The sequence below is a fragment of the Impatiens glandulifera genome, chromosome 7, assembly GCF_907164915.1.
Source record: "Impatiens glandulifera chromosome 7, dImpGla2.1, whole genome shotgun sequence".
NCBI classification, from domain to species: Eukaryota; Viridiplantae; Streptophyta; class Magnoliopsida; order Ericales; family Balsaminaceae; genus Impatiens; species Impatiens glandulifera.
Genome location: NC_061868.1, coordinates 46,617,209 through 46,637,998, shown reverse-complemented (window position 1 = coordinate 46,637,998; position 20,790 = coordinate 46,617,209). Strand labels below are relative to the sequence as shown.

The 20,790-nt window shown below is 28.9% G+C and overlaps 2 protein-coding genes across 2 annotated transcripts; one reads left to right on the top strand and one right to left on the bottom strand.

Moving 5' to 3' along the window:
* Positions 1 to 8,039: 8,039 nt before the first annotated feature.
* LOC124910680 (nuclear cap-binding protein subunit 2) lies at positions 8,040 to 14,248 on the bottom strand. The gene is made up of 8 exons (XM_047451355.1): positions 14,091 to 14,248; positions 12,027 to 12,250; positions 10,698 to 10,836; positions 10,593 to 10,626; positions 9,809 to 9,922; positions 8,804 to 8,866; positions 8,474 to 8,577; positions 8,040 to 8,322 (listed from the first exon to the last, which is right to left on the bottom strand). The coding sequence occupies exons 1-8, from the start codon at positions 14,106 to 14,108 to the stop codon at positions 8,248 to 8,250; spliced, it is 771 nt and encodes a 256-aa protein (XP_047307311.1). The 5' UTR covers positions 14,109 to 14,248; the 3' UTR covers positions 8,040 to 8,247.
* Positions 14,249 to 15,321: 1,073 nt separating this feature from the next.
* Positions 15,322 to 19,956, top strand: LOC124945746. Its single transcript, XM_047486235.1, has 4 exons — positions 15,322 to 15,604; positions 17,367 to 17,479; positions 17,563 to 17,647; positions 19,491 to 19,956. The coding sequence occupies exons 1-4, from the start codon at positions 15,365 to 15,367 to the stop codon at positions 19,575 to 19,577; spliced, it is 525 nt and encodes a 174-aa protein (XP_047342191.1). The 5' UTR covers positions 15,322 to 15,364; the 3' UTR covers positions 19,578 to 19,956.
* Positions 19,957 to 20,790: the final 834 nt, after the last annotated feature.

The window sequence follows — 20,790 nt, the reverse complement described above, 5'->3', positions numbered from 1 at the left end:
TTATTTTCTAATCGCAATCACAACTAATTCCCCGAATCAACACAGCACTTAATTTATGTGTTATCGTTATCAATAGTCAATTCTAGTTATAATATCCATCTTATTTAATGTTATAAATAGTTTTGTATGCAAAAGAAAAAAGAAATAAATTATAATGAAATAAATATTTTATGCATGGTGTCTTAATTTTGAAATTAAAGTGATCATTTTAAATTTTCTTAGCATTTAAGTCAAGTTTATAACTCATTTAACCTAGCTATTAATTAGGTGAAAATAAGCATTTTATAATATTATTTTTATAAAAATAGATAATAATTATTGTCTGCATATTTAGGATATATAGTATATTTCCTTTTTCCATCCACTGTTCTCTTCCCTGCTTACACTTATTGGCTTCTTCTTTTTTTAAAACCAAATATAAGTTAATCATCTTATACATTTTAAATTTAGTTGAATGAGTCAATTTATTGGTAAATAAATATAATTAAGAAAGTGGGAAAGTAAAAGTAAAAAGATAAACGTTGGGAATGTTTGATTTAGTTTATTTGAAAAAGTTTATTTTTTAGTTTATTTGTTAATCTGTTTATAAAGTTTATTCAATTATTGTGATAATTTATTTGCTAATCGCAATCCCAACTAATTCCCCGAATCAAACCAGCACTTAATTTCTGTGTTATCGTTATCAATAGTCAATTCTAGTTATAATATCCATCTTATTTAATGTTAATGTCTATTTTTAATAAATTAATTTTAATATTAATAATAATAGATGTAGGAGAAAAATCTGGGTTGGGACATGATGGATGAATTGAAAATCTTGGGACTAAACCTTGATTTTAACAATTATAAATAGATCATTAATTTTATTAAAAAAACACATATTTTATTATTTATTATCTAAAAATAAAATTATTAGTTAACAGGTTAAATATATTATATAAAAAAAGTAATTATTATATTAAAGTTTCGTTTGTTTAGTAATTTGTTTGATAAATTTGACATATTTAATTATGTTCATAAATAAAATTAGTAATTTTCTCATTATTTAATACATATTGTATATTTCAAAATAGTTAAATAGAATAAATAAGTCATTTTTCTCTATTTTAAGTCTAGCGATTTTAAATGGTTTAATTTTAAATTTCTATATTTTTTAGGGTTTTAAAGATGAAATTGGAAAAATAAAATGAATTTTTAATTGGGCTAAAATAATTCAAAATTTTAAAATGAACTTAAGCTCAATGGATCTAGTGAATTGTGAAAGGAATTGGGCCTAGTTCGGTTAATGAACATTGGGCTTCAAAGTCAATCATTTCACTCAAAAGATTCATTCAAGTGGTTTATTTGTTAATGCTTTCAAATGATGAATCTTCTAAAGTTTATTATAATTAGAGTTTACTTTTCAAATGATGAATTCTGAAGTTACTTTAACTCATCATTTAAATAACTCATTAATTTAATTTAACATTAGATGAAATGCCTAACATCAAATTAGACATCAGTGTCAACTTTAGAAATCAAAACAGTAATTATTTAAATTCTAGATTAAATTTAAAGTTCTAAATTATTTGTTTAAGTTTCTAATAAATATGTTTGTAGGGAGACTTGGTAAGCAAACAAATCATTTTAAATAGAAGTTTATAAAACCTGACACATCTCGAGTTACAATTTGTCAAACTTAACCTCTTTTTTATTTATTTTAAAAAGTTTATATTTTTTTTTGATTTAAATGAGAAAAGGCATTACATCAAACACGGATATATATTACTAAGTATAAGCTCTATTTTTAACTAACTAATCTCTTTCTTTCTTTATTTATTTATTTATTTATATATATATATTAATTTTAATAATGTTTGGATAGCCAGGTCAAAAGTTATTTACGTCAAAAGTTGTAATTAATTTAAATATATATGTGAGTAAAAATTAAAAATGCTATTACATTTTTACCCAAATTTTTTTTCTCCATTTTTATATAATTAATCGTCCAAATGTATAGACTACATTATAGTTTAATAATTAAATTTAGTTAATTTTAATTATTTAATATTTAAATGTATATGTACATATATTAGAATGGGTAATTTGATTAAAATATTTTCAAATGAAATTATTGTTTTATTTTAATTTATTTATTAAATATTTTAGTAATTATTTTAAATAAAATGTATTATAACTAGAATTGTATATAAAAATTGAAAAAAATAATAGTCTAATTAATTATTGTTCAAAAATATTTTATTTAAAATTATAATTGATTTTAACAATTATAAATATTATTTATCATTTATTTTTTGTAATGTGAATATTATACATCCTTTAATTTGTAATTTAATATAAAAATATAACTACCTTAGCAATACTTTAATTTTTAATACTGTCTTTAAATTTAAACTTTAAACTTTATATTTAATAGATTGTAACATAAGATTATAATAACATAATGAAAATATTTGAATTCTTCATCTAGTCCTTTTTTTTTAGTTTCACCCTAAATTCATTTAAATAGTTCATCTCATTCATTTTTTTTTTATCAATTCAGTAAAATCTAGATATTTTTCATTATATATCAACTTGGATAAATTACTTTCCAGTTTGATTGTGTTAACTCTTATTATTTCTGGTAAGTTTGTTTTATTTGATTTTAATAAATTCCGTTTAAATTAGTGATATAATTAATAATCAATACAAGACTGATTTTTATATGTTTATGGACCCCATTGTATATTGTCTAGGCTGATTTGCACAGGAGGGATGAATTCAATATCTTGCGTATCCATTTAAAAAACGGTATCTACCTTATAAAATCTTATTTTTTTTAAAATTGGTTATATAACATTTTATTTAATTAATTATTCTTTCGATACAAGACATGCACATGTTTTTTTGTGTATTTAAAAATTATAACAATAATATATAAATACTTATATATGGTGTTGATGGCGACAACTAAGGAAAATACCTAAAGAATATCAGTATTTTAGAAATTGAAAAATGCAACCAAATAGGTCCTAGAATCGATGTCCCCGATCATAGGTGCATTTTCATCGTTCGGGGGTCAAGACCCTCGGTCGGGGTCAATATTCTCGGTCGTGGTGCGGAAGCCACTAGTCCTTGATTCGGGTGTGAGACTCCTCGGTCCCAAGTTTGATTTCTTGGTCAAAGGTAAAAGTCCTCGGTCTTGGTTGAAAAACTTCGGTCGAACCTCTCGGTCCTGACTAAAAATCATCGGTCTGACCTTTCGATCATGGTAGGACATCTTGGTCCTCAAGAACATCAAAATTGCAGGTTTTAAATTTTAATTGAGACTTGGATTCTTTAATCCAAGGGCCTAAGTAGCTTCACAAAGCTCTCAAGAACATCATGAACATCATGTCAATATTTTATTCAACCTGAATGGTGTTCGATTTCATCAAAACAGCTTAGGGGATAAAATCGAGTTTTTGGTTTTAAAACTATAATGAAGAGTAATGAGTTTGTTAATAGCTTTCTTATATTTTATACGATTGATTAGTATCAAAACATGAACGTTGTTTGTTCGTTTTGACCAATTCAAAACTGAAAATTTTCATTTAGTTTGAAAATTTTAATTTTGATCAAACATTATCAATATGGATATAACATCATTAGAAACATGTTGGGGAGCTTATTGAGTTGTTGATCTTGAGAATTAGTTTAATAACAGAAAAATCAATTTTTGGTTTTTCCAAAATCAAACTGATCCTAGGATCGTTTTCAATCAAGAAATCCAATAATTAGACAATATACAAACATATGAAAACTGAAATATAAAAAATTCAATTTAAATTGGAATATTGAATTAAAGGGTGATTGGAAGCATATCAATGATGGGAGAATAGTCCTTAGACATTAGTAAAACTTTTGGGATGTCTAGATCCAAGTTTTAAGGTATTATACCAAATTTGAAAACATATAAAAAGCTTGAACAATGACGAATTTTTTGAAAATTCGGATTGAAGGCATGAGAGGTGATCTATTGCCTTCGAATTCATCAAAGAAGACTATTTATAACCTCATGAAGTCAATTGATCATCAAAGTGAGCTTGAATCAGTCAAACACCCGTGATGGTATTTTGATTGTTTTTCCGGTTAGTTTTCTCGATATAAATCGTAATTACAATCCTAGATATATGAGAAATGATGGTGATCATTTCACTTTTTGAATGGAGTTAAACCATATAAACAATAAAATTCCATCTTTGAGAAATCTTATAAATCATTTACTTTGTAATTTGATATAAAAAAAAAAACTTATAACTACCTTTTATATATATATATACTTTGATTTTTAATATTATATGTAAATTCTATATCTTATTTTTTAAATTAAATTAATTTGAAATTTTAAACTTTAATATTTACCTTTTTAAATAACAATTGATTATCCAAGAAATCTTTTATAGATTATAAATATCAACATATGTTTAATTAAATAGTTAGATTATAATAATATAGTGAAAGATTTGAATTATTAATCTAATTAGTTAAATTATAATAATATAGTGAAAGATTTGAATTATTTATGTAATTAGTTAAATTATAATAATATAGTGAAAGATTTAAATTACTTATGTAATTAGTTAAATTATAATAATATAAGATTTAAATTACTTATCTAATTAATTCTAAATTCACTTTAAATAGTTTCTCCAATCTTTTTATTAATTCACTTTAATATACATTATTTTTACAAATAAATTTTTGTTAACATATTATTAGATCAACATGAACAAATTACTTTTCACTTTTATTTTGGTGTTAACTTTTCTTCTTGCTCGTAAGTTTATTTAATATGATTTTCATAAGTTTTGATTTTAACAATTGTAAATCTAGTAAATTAAATAATATTTATTATGTTTTTTTTTTCAGAACACGGTCCAGTAGTGTCACTACAACCTTGTAGACTTTATAGTAGCACTTTTAAAGGAGTGTGTCTATTGTCCCGAAATTGCTGGAAACATTGCTTAAACGAAGGTCATATATCTGGAAAATGTAATTACAAATTTCAATGCATTTGTTTGATACCATGCAAGCCCGATAATCCCCCAATTCGTGATCTATAAATGTATTATCGCATTAACTACTATTATGAATAATTTTGTATTAAAATAAATAAATAAATTATAATAAAAGATTTTTTTTCGTGCTTATTAATTTTGAAATTAAAGTTTTAAATTTTCTTTTAACATTTAAGTAAGTCTATAATATAATATATATATAATTCAGATAGATTGGAACTTTTAATTAATCCAGCCACTTGGGATCCTATGGATATGGATGAGGACATGGTCTCCTCCCTGCAATTTCATAATGTTGCTCACCAATTATCCGGGATTGAATGGAGGAGGATATATATATATATATATATACTCTAGATTAGTGGGTCCTCACACCATAGTGAATGACCTACCTTATAAGATAAAATTGACCGAGTTAAAGAATTTGTTAACTTACAAATCATACAAACGAATCATACAAACGGGTTATAAAATAAAATGAAATGTCACCAACTAAAAATATAAATTAAAGGAGATGAGAAATCTTATTTTGATAATTAGTCTCCATATTTATTAAATTGATAGATACTAATTCCTATTTCGAAAAGTTTTTTCTCTTCTTTGGAGTTCTTCCCTTTTTCTTTTATCTTGTCTATAAGAGACTCATATTTGAAGAGAAATACATTTTGTTCAATCAGAAATCACGAATTTCTATATATATATATATATTTCTATATCTCCTAATTAATTAATTTATCTATTGTTATATATATTAATATTTAAAATAAGGTATCATATCTCTTTTTTAAATATTTATGTTTTCTAAATTATCAATTTTTCTTTCTTATAATTATATATTATATATTTTACCTTATTTATATATATATATATATATCATTATTAATTTTATATAAAAATGATACTTAAAGTAAGATTTTGGAAATTTGAAAATTTATTAAGATAAGATTTTGGAAATTTATTACCCGCATTATTCATCTAATATAATAAAAGGTTTGAATTACTTATCACTTTAAATAGTTCTTCCAATATTTTTTATCAATTCACTTAAATTTACAATATTTTTACAAATACATGCGAGAGATCTTTGTTAACATATTATTGGATCAGCAACATGAACAAATTCCTTTTCAATTTTATTTTGGTGTTAATTTTACTTCTGTCTCGTAAGTTTATTTAATATGATTTTCATAAGTTTCGGTTTTAATAATTATATAACTTGTAAATTAAACAATATTTATTATGTTTTTTTAAGAACACAATCAAGTAGTGTCACTACAACCTTGTAGAGCTTATAGTAGCACTTTCAAAGGTGTGTGTCTATGGGACTCAAATTGCAGGAAACATTGCCTACACGAAGGAAACATTGCCTAAATTGTAGGAAACATTGCCTATTTATAAATTTCAATGCATTTGTTTGATACCATGCCAGCCCGACAATCCCCCAATTCGTGCTCTATAAATGTACTATTGCATTGATTATTATTATAAATAATTTTTGTATGCAAAATAAATAAATTATAATTAAATGAAATATTTGCATACATGCTTACTTAATTTTACAATTAAATTGATTATTTTAAATTTATTTAGCATTTAAGTTAATAAGTGTATAACTCATTTAACTAAGAAAGTGAACATAAACATTTTATAAAAATAGGTAATAAATGAGTGTATATATATTTAGTATAATATATTCCATCCTATTATCTCTTCATTGTTTACACTTCCTAATTTATTTATTTATTATTACTATTTGCAAAATCACATATAAGCTAAATCATTAATAAACATATTTTAAATCCATGTTAATCGTTATAAATAAAAATAAATAAAAGAAAAAAAAAATCATTTATGAGGTTTGATTTAGTTTTTTGTAAAACTTTATTTTTACAAACTATAATAATAACTTATTAGGTTTTTATGATCAAATTTAGGATTTCTCTAGTTTGATTATTGACTCTCCTACTTTTAAAATTTTTTAATGAAATTATGTTAAACCTATTTTAAAAAATAAATAAATAATTTATTCACAAATCTCAATCAAACTAACACTTACAATGCAGACAGATTATGCTAACTTTGTTTTAGAGTAGATGTATTCGCATGATAAATTTGCGGGTTATACAGGATGGAGTCCATAAAAAAAAAGTGAAATTTTAAATTGTACAAATATTATTATTACTTTATTTTGTAAAATAATTTTAAATATTATTTTCACATTAATTTTTTTTATGAAATATAAATTAATTATTAAATATGAAACACTTGATTTATAATATTATTTTTATAATTTATTTTTTAATTACTATATTTATCTTCTAAAACTAATTTTGTAAGTACTATTTTTTTATTTAAAAATGACAAAATTTATACAAATAATGAGTGTTCACTCTGTCATCAAACACAATGAGATTAATTATTCGAGAGCAATAATAAAAACATAAGTAAAAAAAATGTTTACGGAACTACCAAAACATAAAATTCATTTTTAACAAGCTCGGAGATCTTTAAAAGATTAATGAGTACACCGACCGATTCCATCAGCTTTTCAGAAGAGATCTTTCTAATCGTCATAATAATAACGCTATGAAATAAACGAGAACGATAATTGTAATTATGTACACAACTTATTATTGTCATAATAGTAAATGTGATGTTTTTTGAAAAAATAATAATAATAAATAGTGTTAAAACAATTTTTTAATATGAATATATTAATTATGATATTATAGTTTATATCGACCTAATATACACTAATTTCTATAAAATAAAAAGGTATAAATCGTTAAAAATCTTGCTTAACTTTCTCTACAATTTATTTATATACATATATATTAAGAGATGCAACAAAAGAAAGCAGTTTTTTTGTGCTCCAATATATAAAAGATTAGTAATAGAGTAATCATCTGGTAAGATGAAAAAAAAAATATTCAAACAAAATATAAAACAATCCTGGTTGAAGATGAAAAATCAAATTAAGATAAGAATGTACCCAAATTATACCACCAAATTAATAAATTTAGATGAGCAATAATCAACTGTAAATCTTCAGATACCAAACTTTTAAGAAAATTAAAAGTGTTTGATCAATTCAAAAATACATAAAAGAGGCGAAAAGATTATGTTGGTTCCGATTGCAGCACAAAATCCAATTCAAAAGTACAGAAGCAATTGACCAATCATCTGGTATTTATAAACAATAACTTGACTAACGTCGCCTCTTATGGTCATCTTCCTCCTCCTCATCGGAGTCGCCCTTATCACGGAAACGGGGATTCTTCTCCTACAATATCAAACCGAATGAATGATGCCTTAGTATAGTATTATCCTATCTAATATATTCAACTTATTTGAATCAAATAAATGAGAAATATCAACGAACTTATCAGATTTCAAATCATTACCATGTTAACATGAAATTTTAAAGACATTACCGGCCTAGTTTCAGAATCAGGATTTCTTCTGGACTCGTGATCGGAGTTTCTCTTGTTGACGAATGGCCCACGTCGGTCATCATCACGATCTCGCTTTCGGAAATCTAGATTCACAGGACATAATAACCAGAAATGATATTTTAAGGGTTTGTTTGATGTGGTCAAATCATCAGCTAAAAATACCAAATAACATTGCCTTATTACATCATACAGACTTTTTTTTTTGCAAAAATCCAAGATCAACCAGCTAGATAAAAAAGAAGAAGAGGAATTATTGAAATTAACACGATGTAATCAAACAAATACAAATGTAAACGAAGTCATATTTACCTTTACCCTGTCTATAAGAGCCGCCTCCTCCATGACCATGATTTCCTCCATGTCTACCACCATCTGTAGATGTTATATTTCAAGGTGTGCTTATTATATAGGCAAGCTAGTTTATTCCTTCAAAAGGACAAAGAAAGATTCTCCATTCTACTTGCAGGACAAATTTTGTTTATTGAAAAGTGAGATTCTTTTTCACCACAGTAAACATGAAGGTCGCATCAACTGTGATTGGCAAACCAAAGCCATTCCAAACTAACGTCGTGAGTTAATCAAATAAACATCACAAACTGGAACATCAAGAATCATCATAAAAAGAAAATTCGAAAATCGAAAGTCCTTCAAAGAGGCTGAAATCAAACTCTATGATTAAATTAACTATTTAAATTAAAATCAGCTATTGAAATGAATACGAAAATGTTTGTATCCTCATCTCCCCTTCTTACCCTAAACCCTAATTTATATCCTCCATTTGGAGTATCAATATTACATTGTTACAGAACTATACCTACGACACAAAATGTTATCACCAAAAGTTGCATCTATTACACAATCCAGAACCTATTTTGTATTTCAGAGTCCAGCTATATCACATTGCCATTAAAAAACTGATAAGAGCACCCATTTAAGGTACAAAAAAATATTGGATATCAGACCATATACTGATAAAGGGTAGAAAAGAAAACAGATCGATCATTTATGGGGTCTGTATGAGATATGCCAAACGGAAGCTGAAAAGAAGATTAACCGTTGCACCCTTTAGCAATTAAATAGTGAATTGCCAAGATATTGATATTCTTTTGACAATACTAGTGCTTCTAAACCAGAACAGAATATCCACTATAGAAATTTTCTTTCATGAATCTCCAGAGATGATTTCATCAATTTTATAATCATAACACTCGGTGTCATTTAGAATAAGAACAACGAGAATAAACTATGAATGACTTATGAAAAGCAATCAAAAATATCAGTTTTCACAAGCATGTTTTGAAAAGGATATCTTACATCGGGGCTGAATAACTGGAGGGAAAGATCCTAGTGATGTTGCACCACCATAGTCAACTAGCTCTCGTTGAGCTTCCAATTCTTTCTGGACCAATTTACCATAACCCCCTCTGCGTATGACCGTTAAGGAGGCAAACAAAATGAAAAATGTTCAACCAAGAAAAAAAGGTATTCCAATTTTCTCACACACCATCACATGCAAATAACAATATTTCCTTGTACCTACTACACACAAAGAACAGTATAGTTTGCAAGACACCATTAAAAAAGGATAATTTGTTAGCCATTAATGTAGTAAACATGTAACAACTCATAATAAGAGGTATAGGTGAAAGAAACTGCATGTCATGATAACAAAGAGCAATGTTGCAATTCACTATTGTATGAGAAATTGATCAGACTCCAAAATCAAGGAGCTTTGACCATGACATATCAACCATATATTGATTAAGAAATCAACTAAGAACTCCTAAGGGTTTAGCAGAATCTTAAAAAAAACTATGACACTATAGTTCTCACCCCCTCATAATGCCCTGATTAAGGCGGGGGTCGTGCTAGCCTCCTCCAGGGAATAAACCCTGGTTGCAAGAAAAAATAATGGGTGCTGCCTTTGACCATGTAATGTGACCAACAATTCAATGAAATAAACCTGATCCAAACAATCATGAATTTCATGAGGAAGTTAGAACAAAGAAGGTTCATATCTACACTTGATGACATGAGTGACATTTAAGGCAATAAATTGGAAACAGAAAAATTCATCATAAAGCCGTCTTAAGGATATCAGGATCATAATCTGTTCGATACTCATCACGAACCTAGAAATGAGAAAAAAATGAGTTAGAACAAACACAATCTTAGTTCATTCAAGTAAAATCATGGGCATTACCTGCCCCCCACTTCGACCACGGCCCCATTGCCTTCCCTCTTCAAACCCCCAATCAAAATCCACACGAATTGGACGATCATCAAGAATTGTCCCACTTACATATTTAACAGCATCTTCAGCATCTTCTCTAGAATAATACCTGCGTATTCATTTTACAAGTGATTATGCAAAGCTAATTAACCTCATAGACACAACTAAATTGTGAAGAGTTATTCACATGGACCATAACAAGGAATAGTCCTAATGGTTCTCCCTGGGTCCGATTGATGACACAAGTCAATGGAATAATTAGCGTTACATCTGCTGACACTCCCAGAAGATGGTCATGAAAACTCAATTGTCACATTCAACAACTATCAAATAGTTTCGAGATACACCCATCTCATCTGGAATTCAGGAAAGAAGTAAATACACTTTAAGTAAAGAGCACTAAAACTACAGAAACGTATTAATAGATGTCAAGAAAGGTGAAATTCCCTGCTTATTGTGTATCCTCATCTCTTCAAATACCAAATTGATTCAAGTATCTAGATGTAATATTTTCAACAGCAAGATTGAAACTAGAAGATCAAAGGAAAAGGCAAAATATCAATAGGAACTTTCCTCTGGCTGTTAAATAATCCCATGTTAAATGAAAGACATTTCATTCTATAAACTTTATAATTATTCCCCAACTCTGCATATAACAATAATCAAAGGAAGCTGATTGGAAAACATAAAACAAGCCTAAAAGTATAGTATAAAAAGTAAGGATAGTTCACATCAACCTTTCCAGAAGATATTTGGTTCTTGCCAACAAATGTCACTTTGAAATATAAACATTGGCAACCAGTTACTTTCTAATCTTTTAACATGCCTAGGGATAACAAAAAGGTACCGTACATGAACAGTACCCAAGATGAGCAAGAAGATATCAGATTTTGGGAGGATATAAGCAAAAATGACTAAAGTGTAAACTAATGCAAAATGATATACCGTCTCATATAGTATTGCCCTAGTCATCAACAAATGACAACTTTCAATACATCAATCCACACAGTTGATAAACTCAGGGATAACGAAATATCACAGAATATATGAGCAATTAAGGGCTCTTGCCACGAAAATAAGAAATTAAGCAATAAGTTATTCAAATATGTTAGTCACCATACACATAACATATTTGTGGATGTTGATGTATGTGAGTAAATTCTTTCAATTTTGGGTCATACCAAACATGGTATTCAAATGTGTAAAACAACTAGTTCAGAAAATGGAGAATAAAAAATCACATGGCTTTCAAAAGGGATTATATCTAATACCAACATATAAAATGGAAATGATACTTACAGGACAAAGCAAAAACCGCAAGGAGTTTTTGTGTTCTTATCAAGACCCATAGTTAGCCTCTTAATTTCTCCAGCTCGGGAGAACAACTCATAAACTTGCTCTTCGGTGGTGTAAAATGACATGTTCCCAACATAAAGAGTAGAAGATGTTTGTAGTGCGTGTTCAAATTCTTCTTGAGTTCCTTGAAATCTCCTATCTCGATATGCCGAGAGTTTGTTAGGATCCTAACCAAGCAAAAATATAAGTAGGAAATTATTACCACAAAAGTTGTACCTTATCAGAAATTCAATAAGCATATAGACAACTAAGAATACAGTGGAAACAAAGAGGCAGTATGAAAAACACAGAGAACACAACATAGCAAAAAAAACTATTCAGCCTTTGTCAATCTCTATTCGCTTCACTTTCTTTTCAAAACTCAAAATAACACAATGCATCTGACTAAACCCATGGATGTGTTCTTCCATGATCACCAAATTCGGAAGGTCAATTCAAGAATGTGTAAAGCTTACATCTAGATGATTTGATATAGATTGGATCCAAGTTCAAAGCTCTTCATGGTGTAAGTAGTCCTCAAGGTGATTCTAAAGCATTTTTCTTAATCAGTGACATTGGTCCTTTTGGAACTAGAGCGCACATCCAAAGGAATCTTGTCCAAGAAGGGCGCTTGTAATTTCCAACTTGAATTAGGAGTCTATCAGACAACAAACAATTTTGAGCATATGTTTGAGTTCAAATTATGGATTTGAGATCATAGCACATATCTGGAAAACACACATGTTGACAACTTTTCTGAAGATAAGCTTCACTTACATAAATTCCACATCAGTGCTTAACTTATTGAAAATTTGTGAAATTTAAGATTGCTTAGCTTTATTATTCTATAAATGTTAAAAACTTCTTACTAGCATTAGTATTTATTTGCCATACTAAATAGAGTTTCTATATTGAAAGACAATCTATAATAACAAATGAAGATCATTACTGATGTCCAAAGATTTTCTCTTTGGTTTTGAAAAGGTTCAATCTTGTGAAGTTTAACAAATGACTGCTACTCCCTCTTACTTTTTTGGAGCGTGGCATCAATATATTTCTTATCCCTTTGGTAAAGGTCCAATTAAGCATTGTGTCAACATCCTTTTTCTTTACAAAGGTTTCAAAGATTAAACTTGATTGAAAATCAAGCTCAATTAACAAACTGATGTATATCCCACAAGTAACCAACTTGGATCTCCACAATGTTTATCAACTCAAGAAAGCTGAACCAAGTGAATAAACTGAAATACCATGACCCAAAGCTGAAGAACAAGACAAATCAAAGGTATAAAAATGATATTGACTATATGCTGTATATTTTAAAATAGTATGGGAGTGATAAGTTATGGGGATAGAATGCAACAAGACTGGCAAGTTCACAAATTCAATCAAGAAACAAAAAGTAAATTCCCTCCAATATCAACAACATTCTTCATTCTATATTAATAAATACAAAAGACTGTTCATAAATCATAAAGAATAAATACTAATGTTGTGGAACATACAATAATGGAAAGATAATAAAAACTAAATTTCCAAAATATATCCCATAAGTTGGGAAGTAGTTTGAGAAATGATGCAGGCCAAATCTCAGATGGACCCTTAAAAGAAAACCACAACCTTTTTTATTTGCATTCCAAATCTTCTTAAATCATTTCAATCCAATGTATGCAACTGAGGATGGGCTATCTTATTGAGCTAGATAACTATAAGGCTCATATAAATTGAGACATTAAACTAAAGCATGTTGGACTGATGAAATGAAAAAGGAATCAAATAAATATTTAGACAAATTGAAGTTAAAACCAGTAATGTAGATACTAAAATAACCAACAGATATACATTTTGTCTAATTGAAAAGGCAGGGCATAAAATTTATGAAACTGTAATGGCCAATAGAAATGGATAGAGCAGTGCTGATGCAGGTAATACTAAATAAGTATTTTAATACATAGTTATTAACGGAATAATTAAAACATCCTTTGATACAAAATGTGTCGGGAGAGTAAAAGGGGGCATTGTGTCTACCTTGAATAGAGAAGCCATGCCTAGATATTGAAAGATCGGAGCAGTAGTCTGGAGGTCGGCGTCGGATATCTTAGTCCGGTCGGCGGCGGCGGCGGAAAGCTTCTATGGGTCGTTCGCCGGAACGGAACAAGGGTTAAGGGAGAGAGTCGAATTGTGGGAGTAAAGACGAAGGGATTGTAAAAAAAACTAAAAAAGATAATTGGTACTTTTACACTTAACTTTGGGTGTATTTTCAAATTATACCAAAACATATATATTATCTAATTTTACTCATTATTCAAAATAAAATTTAAATATAAATCTCATTAATTAACAGTTAATATATTTTTTTCTTTAATTTAAATATTTTTAATATTTATTTTTTTTACTTTTCTTATTGATTTTTTTTATTTATTAATATTTTTTTATATTTTATTAAAATATTAATTTATATAAAATATTTTGAAATATATTTTAATTATATATATTAAAAAATTTAATAAAAATTATTCATTCAAACTCAACTTTACTCCATCTTCAACTATTTCAAATAAAATATAATAAATACATATTTAAATATTAAAACAAAAATAATTAATATGCTTATACTTATCACTATATTTTAAATAATTAATAAATATTTATTTTTTTAATTTGTAATAATATTATAAGTTACATTTTTTACCTAAAATGTTAGATATTACTATTAAATAAAAATAATAATTATGTTATTATTTAATTAAAAAAATAATTATATTATTTTTTTAAATACTGTTAAATAAAAAAATTCAATATAAATTAAAAGTAATAATTGAGGAAGCAATACAATGTAGAAAAAAATAAATTATGGGTATAAAAAAAATTATCATCTTAAAAGTTAAAAGAGAAAAAATTGAAAAGAGAAATTTATGATATTCCCGAATATTATGACTTTTTATTTTTAATTTTATCTCTTAAATCTTTTTACATTGATAATTTTATTTTTATTTTTTATGACTTAATTTTTACATGTGGCGGTTAGGGGTTGCTTTGGCTCTCCTAACATTATTCATCAAATGTATAATTATTCATAAATTAATTATAAATATTTAAATGAAAATATATAATAAGTTATAAAGGTATGGAGATATCTTGTATAGTAAAATCAAACATTATTTATTTTAAAGATGAATCTGAAAATTGACTTAAAAATAAGGGATAAAAATAAGAATTGTCCCAATAAAGAACTTCTATGAAATGAAACCCTCATTTCTTCAGACGAGTTGATCGGCGACTCCTTTCCGGCGGCGATCATAATGATGCAGCGATGGTTACCTAAGTTACGGTCTTTTGCCGCTCTGAATTCTATCCAGACACCAAATCAAACCTCTTTTACACACATTTCCCGCCGTCTCCTCCACCTCACTCCGCAGCCTATCACCAGCACACGCATTCAATCCGACATTTTCTTTTCCAGACTCGGGTCTTCCTTTAATGGCTCTAACACTTTGCAACTCAATCAGTATGGCTACGGTTCTTCTTTACTTCCTCATTCCGTAAGTTTTATATTTTTGGGTTTGATTCACACCTCTCTTTTGATTTCATTACGAAAAGATATTGGGATTAGATATATGGAAATTTAAGTTCTTTCTATGTTTTAGTGTTAAACATACATGACATTTTGTCCTGCTTTTAGGTTGCGCTAATGCTAGTTAATTTTGTTTAGTTTTTCTGAAACATTCTCAATGGGAAGTGATGAGTGTCAAAATGGGGAGGTTAGATTCTGTTCAGGTTCTCTTTGAATCTGTTTCTTGAGTCCATATCTTGACTCTCGCATACCCCACCTACAGACTGTGCCTGATGGAGTTCGGCCTAGACTTCTTCACCTCTTCATTGTCAGACCTTCATTTATCATTGTTCCTCATCTATTGCTGGGATATCTTTCTTTTTTAATTTTGAAGTTGAAATAGAGATTGAACTTTAAGGTTGTAAGAAGTTGATTATATATGGTTAACTAAGTTTCATGAACACTCTTGTTTGATTACAAATGGAAACAAGTTAACGGAGGGGTTATGTATGACGATGACATGTGGAGAGGGATTGAAAGAGGAAGCCCTAGGGGAAAGATATATGGCATCATGAAGAGTGGAAGACTTTAAGAGTCAAAGATTTAGAGGGATTCTTAGGAGGTTTCCTCACGATATGACTCATGTGGTAAGAATATTTAACTTAAGAGGTTGAGATCTCAAGTTCAATTCCCACCGACTTGATTGTAGTGGTGGTCATGGTGGTGAGATCTTGTGCTAACCTCCACGAAGTGAACTCTTCTCAGAAAAAGAAGATTTTAGAACCACAGCTGAACCGCCTAGTTTGCTTTCTTGTTCTTTTGACCATAGTGTATCATAGTTTTCAGGCTCATGGTGGTAAGATCGTGCATTTGGTACTACCATAAGGTGAATGTCCTGGAAAGACTGTAAAATGAATAGCATACTGGTCCAAATAAATATTAAATTGCAATCCAGGTTCTAAATGTTGAAAGGTGATTGCTTCTAAACAGGAAGATATGAATACTAACAATAGGCACAAATTGTTGCTAAAAGTCCATATGGCTTCCAACATAATCATTCAAGTGTCCTACTATTAGTCGTCTCCTCCTTTCAGTGTTGGAGATCGTTATATTATCAAAAGAAATATGTATGAGGAAGATAAACTTTAAAGTTAGAATTTTATCAGTGGTCTAAATACTCGCCAACTGCACGATATGGCCTTAGATCAATGGTCCTTCGATTTGTTTTGTTCAAAGCTCTTTCAAATACTTTGAGATTTGTTCAACAATAGGCTCTTTCAAAGACAGGTGATGTGTTCATGCTTAATGGTCAATGGAAAATGAACATCATTCGAGACAAATGTTCTTTACTTTTTCATTGGAGATTAATTTTGTGTGATTAACAGGGTAAGATTTTTGAAAGTTTGAATCTCAACATGATGTGGAACCATAATGTGAAAGGTTCAAGGAAGAACAGTAAATATAAGGTGGAGACATAACTATGAAATCTCGAATGTTCAATGAAAAGGTTTCTAAGTTTATCAATAAAAAATTGGCGATTCCTTCCATGTGCGTTAGTGGGGATCTGGATGAGTGATTTTGCTCTGTGGTATGATTGTATATCATATGGATGATGCACTACTGTTGGGATACAAGTTTTAAGTTTTTTTTATTGTGAAATAACTGTTTTTGTATGTGATTTCAATTCCCATTTCTCTGAAAGCATACTTGTTCCCTTTTTACTCATAATTGCTTCTTTTATGTTCATGCAGTTTGTACAAGTAAGGCATCTCACAAAGAAAGAGATGAAGGCCAAGATGAAGAAGTTTAAGCCAAGGACACCAATCACTTCCAAGCTCAAGAAATACAAATTAAAGGGTTATTCGTATGTCACACATTTCCGTTTTTTTATGATGCTATACATATGTTCAGATATCTAAGGTGGCTAATTCTTTCCTTTCCAACCAGATCCTTTAAGGATCGTTTTAAGGCAATGCCTGATGGGACGATTAGGCGCTGGAAAGCGGGGAAACGACATAATGCTCATCTGAAGGTTTGTTCATGCTTTCCCATCTTAATATCATCCTAATTGCAGGGACATCCTTGTATGATTTCATGCTAGTCACCTAAAGTACAGGGTAAGGTGATTGGTGGAAAGAATTGCCGTCCTCTAGGATGTAACCGCAATCTGATTTTGAAGTAGTCAGGAACTTCTTGAATAGTTTATGGTTTATAACTTGTGAAAATAAGTTGTTTTAGATTTTCCATCTAAATTGTTTGATGTCCGCCGAACTGCTAATATTCAAATAAACCCGATATGTGAACTTAGTGAAGATGAGTTTTACATCACATGCCTATGATTTAGTTGACCTTCTTTTCTTTTCCTTTTTCTCAAAAAAAAAGATAGTAACCTCCTTAAAGCATGTGCAAAAGTCAACTGTCGTATAGAACGGTATGGAGGTAGTAATTTATAGAGGGAAGTATAGATTTGATCATAAGGTTCATTTTTGTTATTGTTGGTTGGAAATAAGTTGCTTTAGATTTTTGTTATTGTTGGTTGGAAATAAGTTGCATAGTAACCTATAATGCTTGCTGCCCGCTGAACTGCTAATATTCAAGAAACCCAATATGGGAACTTAGTGAAGATAAGTTTTACATCACATGCCTATGATTTAGTTGACTTTCTTTTCTTTTTTCTCAAAAAAAATATAATATCCTCCTTAAAACATGTGCTGAAGTCAACTGTCATATAGAACGGTATGGAGGTAGCAATATTGTAGATTTTTTTATTTTGGATAGTTGAAAATATGTTAAACTACAGTATTTCAAGATATGAATAAACCCTTTGCTAGACTCTAGAATAACCTCCATCCAAGAAAAGCAAGATGTGTTGGAATTACTATGAGGGGGATATTGGCTTCAGTTAAAAACACTTTCGTATGTTGATCTGGATTTGTATGATAAACCGCAATGAATTTCTCCTATAGATACACATACATTTGGTATAAAATTATGTTTGGCTGTTATACACCCCAAATCGTTCAACCTTCATGCGTCTCCCACCACCATTCTAATTGTCCCATTACCATAAATTTCTGTTGTTTCCCCCTATCGGACACCACCTCCGGTTGGAAGAGCAATTCTATCACTGACGCCTTCTTTTAAGCAAATCTGGATCTGAATGTGAATCTAAGCAGAATAAGTTCAAAAACACCCAGTTTCCAAACTGAATCTTCACCGGATGTGCACCCAAATGGGAAAACTAGATGAAATGGTGTTTCCATGTGAAGCCATTAACTCCATCTTTCCCTTGTCATTGTATTGTTAGCTCCACTTGAAATCAATTGTTAGCTGTAGGTTACTTGGTGTTGGTGTGTACTCCCTCCCCCGTCATATAATTGATGATAAAATGCATGCAAACAAATTACAAATCTTTCTAGTAATTAGGTAAGTTTGAAGAAGGGTCTTTAAGTAGAATGTGTTAGAATGATGTATGTACAGTGGAAAACCCCTCTTAACATAAAATTGGAGTTATGAAACCCCCTAAATCCTTGGGGGTTTGTTTTTTGGTTATTTAAATACCCAGTAATTTATTTTCATTATATTTGTTTGCTTTGATTTTGTTTGTGTTAGAATGATGTATGTACAGTGGAAAACCCCTCTTAACATAAAATCGGAGTTATGAAACCCCCTAAATCCTTGGGTGTTTGTTTTTTGGTTATTTAAATACCCAGTAATTTATTTTCATTATATTTGTTTGCTTTGATTTTGTTTATTTGGGTTTAAAATGTGACTGATGAAGGAATGTATGATTTGAGATTAAACCCAAATAACCCCAAACCGAACAAGGGCTTGTTGTCTCGTCATTTTTTACAAAATCTTTGTTGCTCTTGCAGTCCAAATCAGCGAAACGCCGCTTGAGGAAACCGGGTGTAGTGCCATTGGCTTATGCTAAAGTTATGAAGAAGCTCAACTTCTGCTGATAAACTTCTTCCTTCTGAGTCTTTCTGTTCAGCCTCTTATTCTAAACCCAAAAATATAGTTACTAGACTTGTTTAACCATGGATACAGGCTTTAGTTGATTTATTTATCTAAACAGTGTCATGTTGAAACATAGTCCCATGCTTGTGTTTTCATTGAAAGATATCTGATAATTGCAATTATTCTTCTCGTTAGAATAGTGGGGCGCCTTCTTTCGTTTATTTTTTCGTATTCAGAGCACGGAGATAGTCGTGATTACAATGTTATTCTTGTTTAATTTCTGAATTATTGTGATTTCATTGCAAACTGGATACCTGAAGTTGAAGGCCTTGTTTCAAAGGTGATTTGGTTTTAATGGCAATAATGTTTAATATCTTATTGTCAATGTCATTTTATTTTGTTGTTATTTTCCTATAAGACAGGAGAATAGCAATTCATGTATAATTTTGAAATAGAAATAAATGCTTATTATAATTGAACGTGGATGATTCTTAATTAATAATAATAAGATAAAATAAGATCACGAGGGGAATATGGAATATGGTGAGCTGGGGAATGGACCCCCACCCACCCCTACCTACTACTACCATGCTAAAGATGATGACATGAATCATACGCCATAATCCATTTATGAGTCTTTGTTTGGTTTTAGTTTTTTTTTTTTTAATATTAAATAAATTGTATTTAAATATTTGGATGTATAAAATAATGGATGGAATAGTGAATTGGAATGAAAGAAAATATTAAATTTTAGATTAAAAAAAGAGTTTAAAGAAATAATATCAAATAAGCTTGTCATAGTTTGTATATTATTATAACAAATTCAATTCACAAAAATATTGAAGTTTTATTATTATTTTTACTCAATTTGATCGCGGGCTAATCTGTTCAAAGTTTTGGTAAATCAAAATTAAAATTTGTAAATCAAACAAGATTTTGGTCCTTAAATTATTAATAAAAAAAAATAGAATAATCCAAACAAAACAATGTCATGATATAACATGATCTGGTTTCACATACAATTAACAACTTTACTACAATTGACAGATTCCCAAAATTCTCCACTAAGGATTTGTTTGGTTTTATATTAGTTAGGTTAGAGACTTTAGAGGCCACCATCTAATGCCTTGTTTGGATTAATATAACAAAATCTAGTTTAGTTTAACATATTAACCTCACAATATTTGAATTTTTGGTCATACGTACCCTCCATTA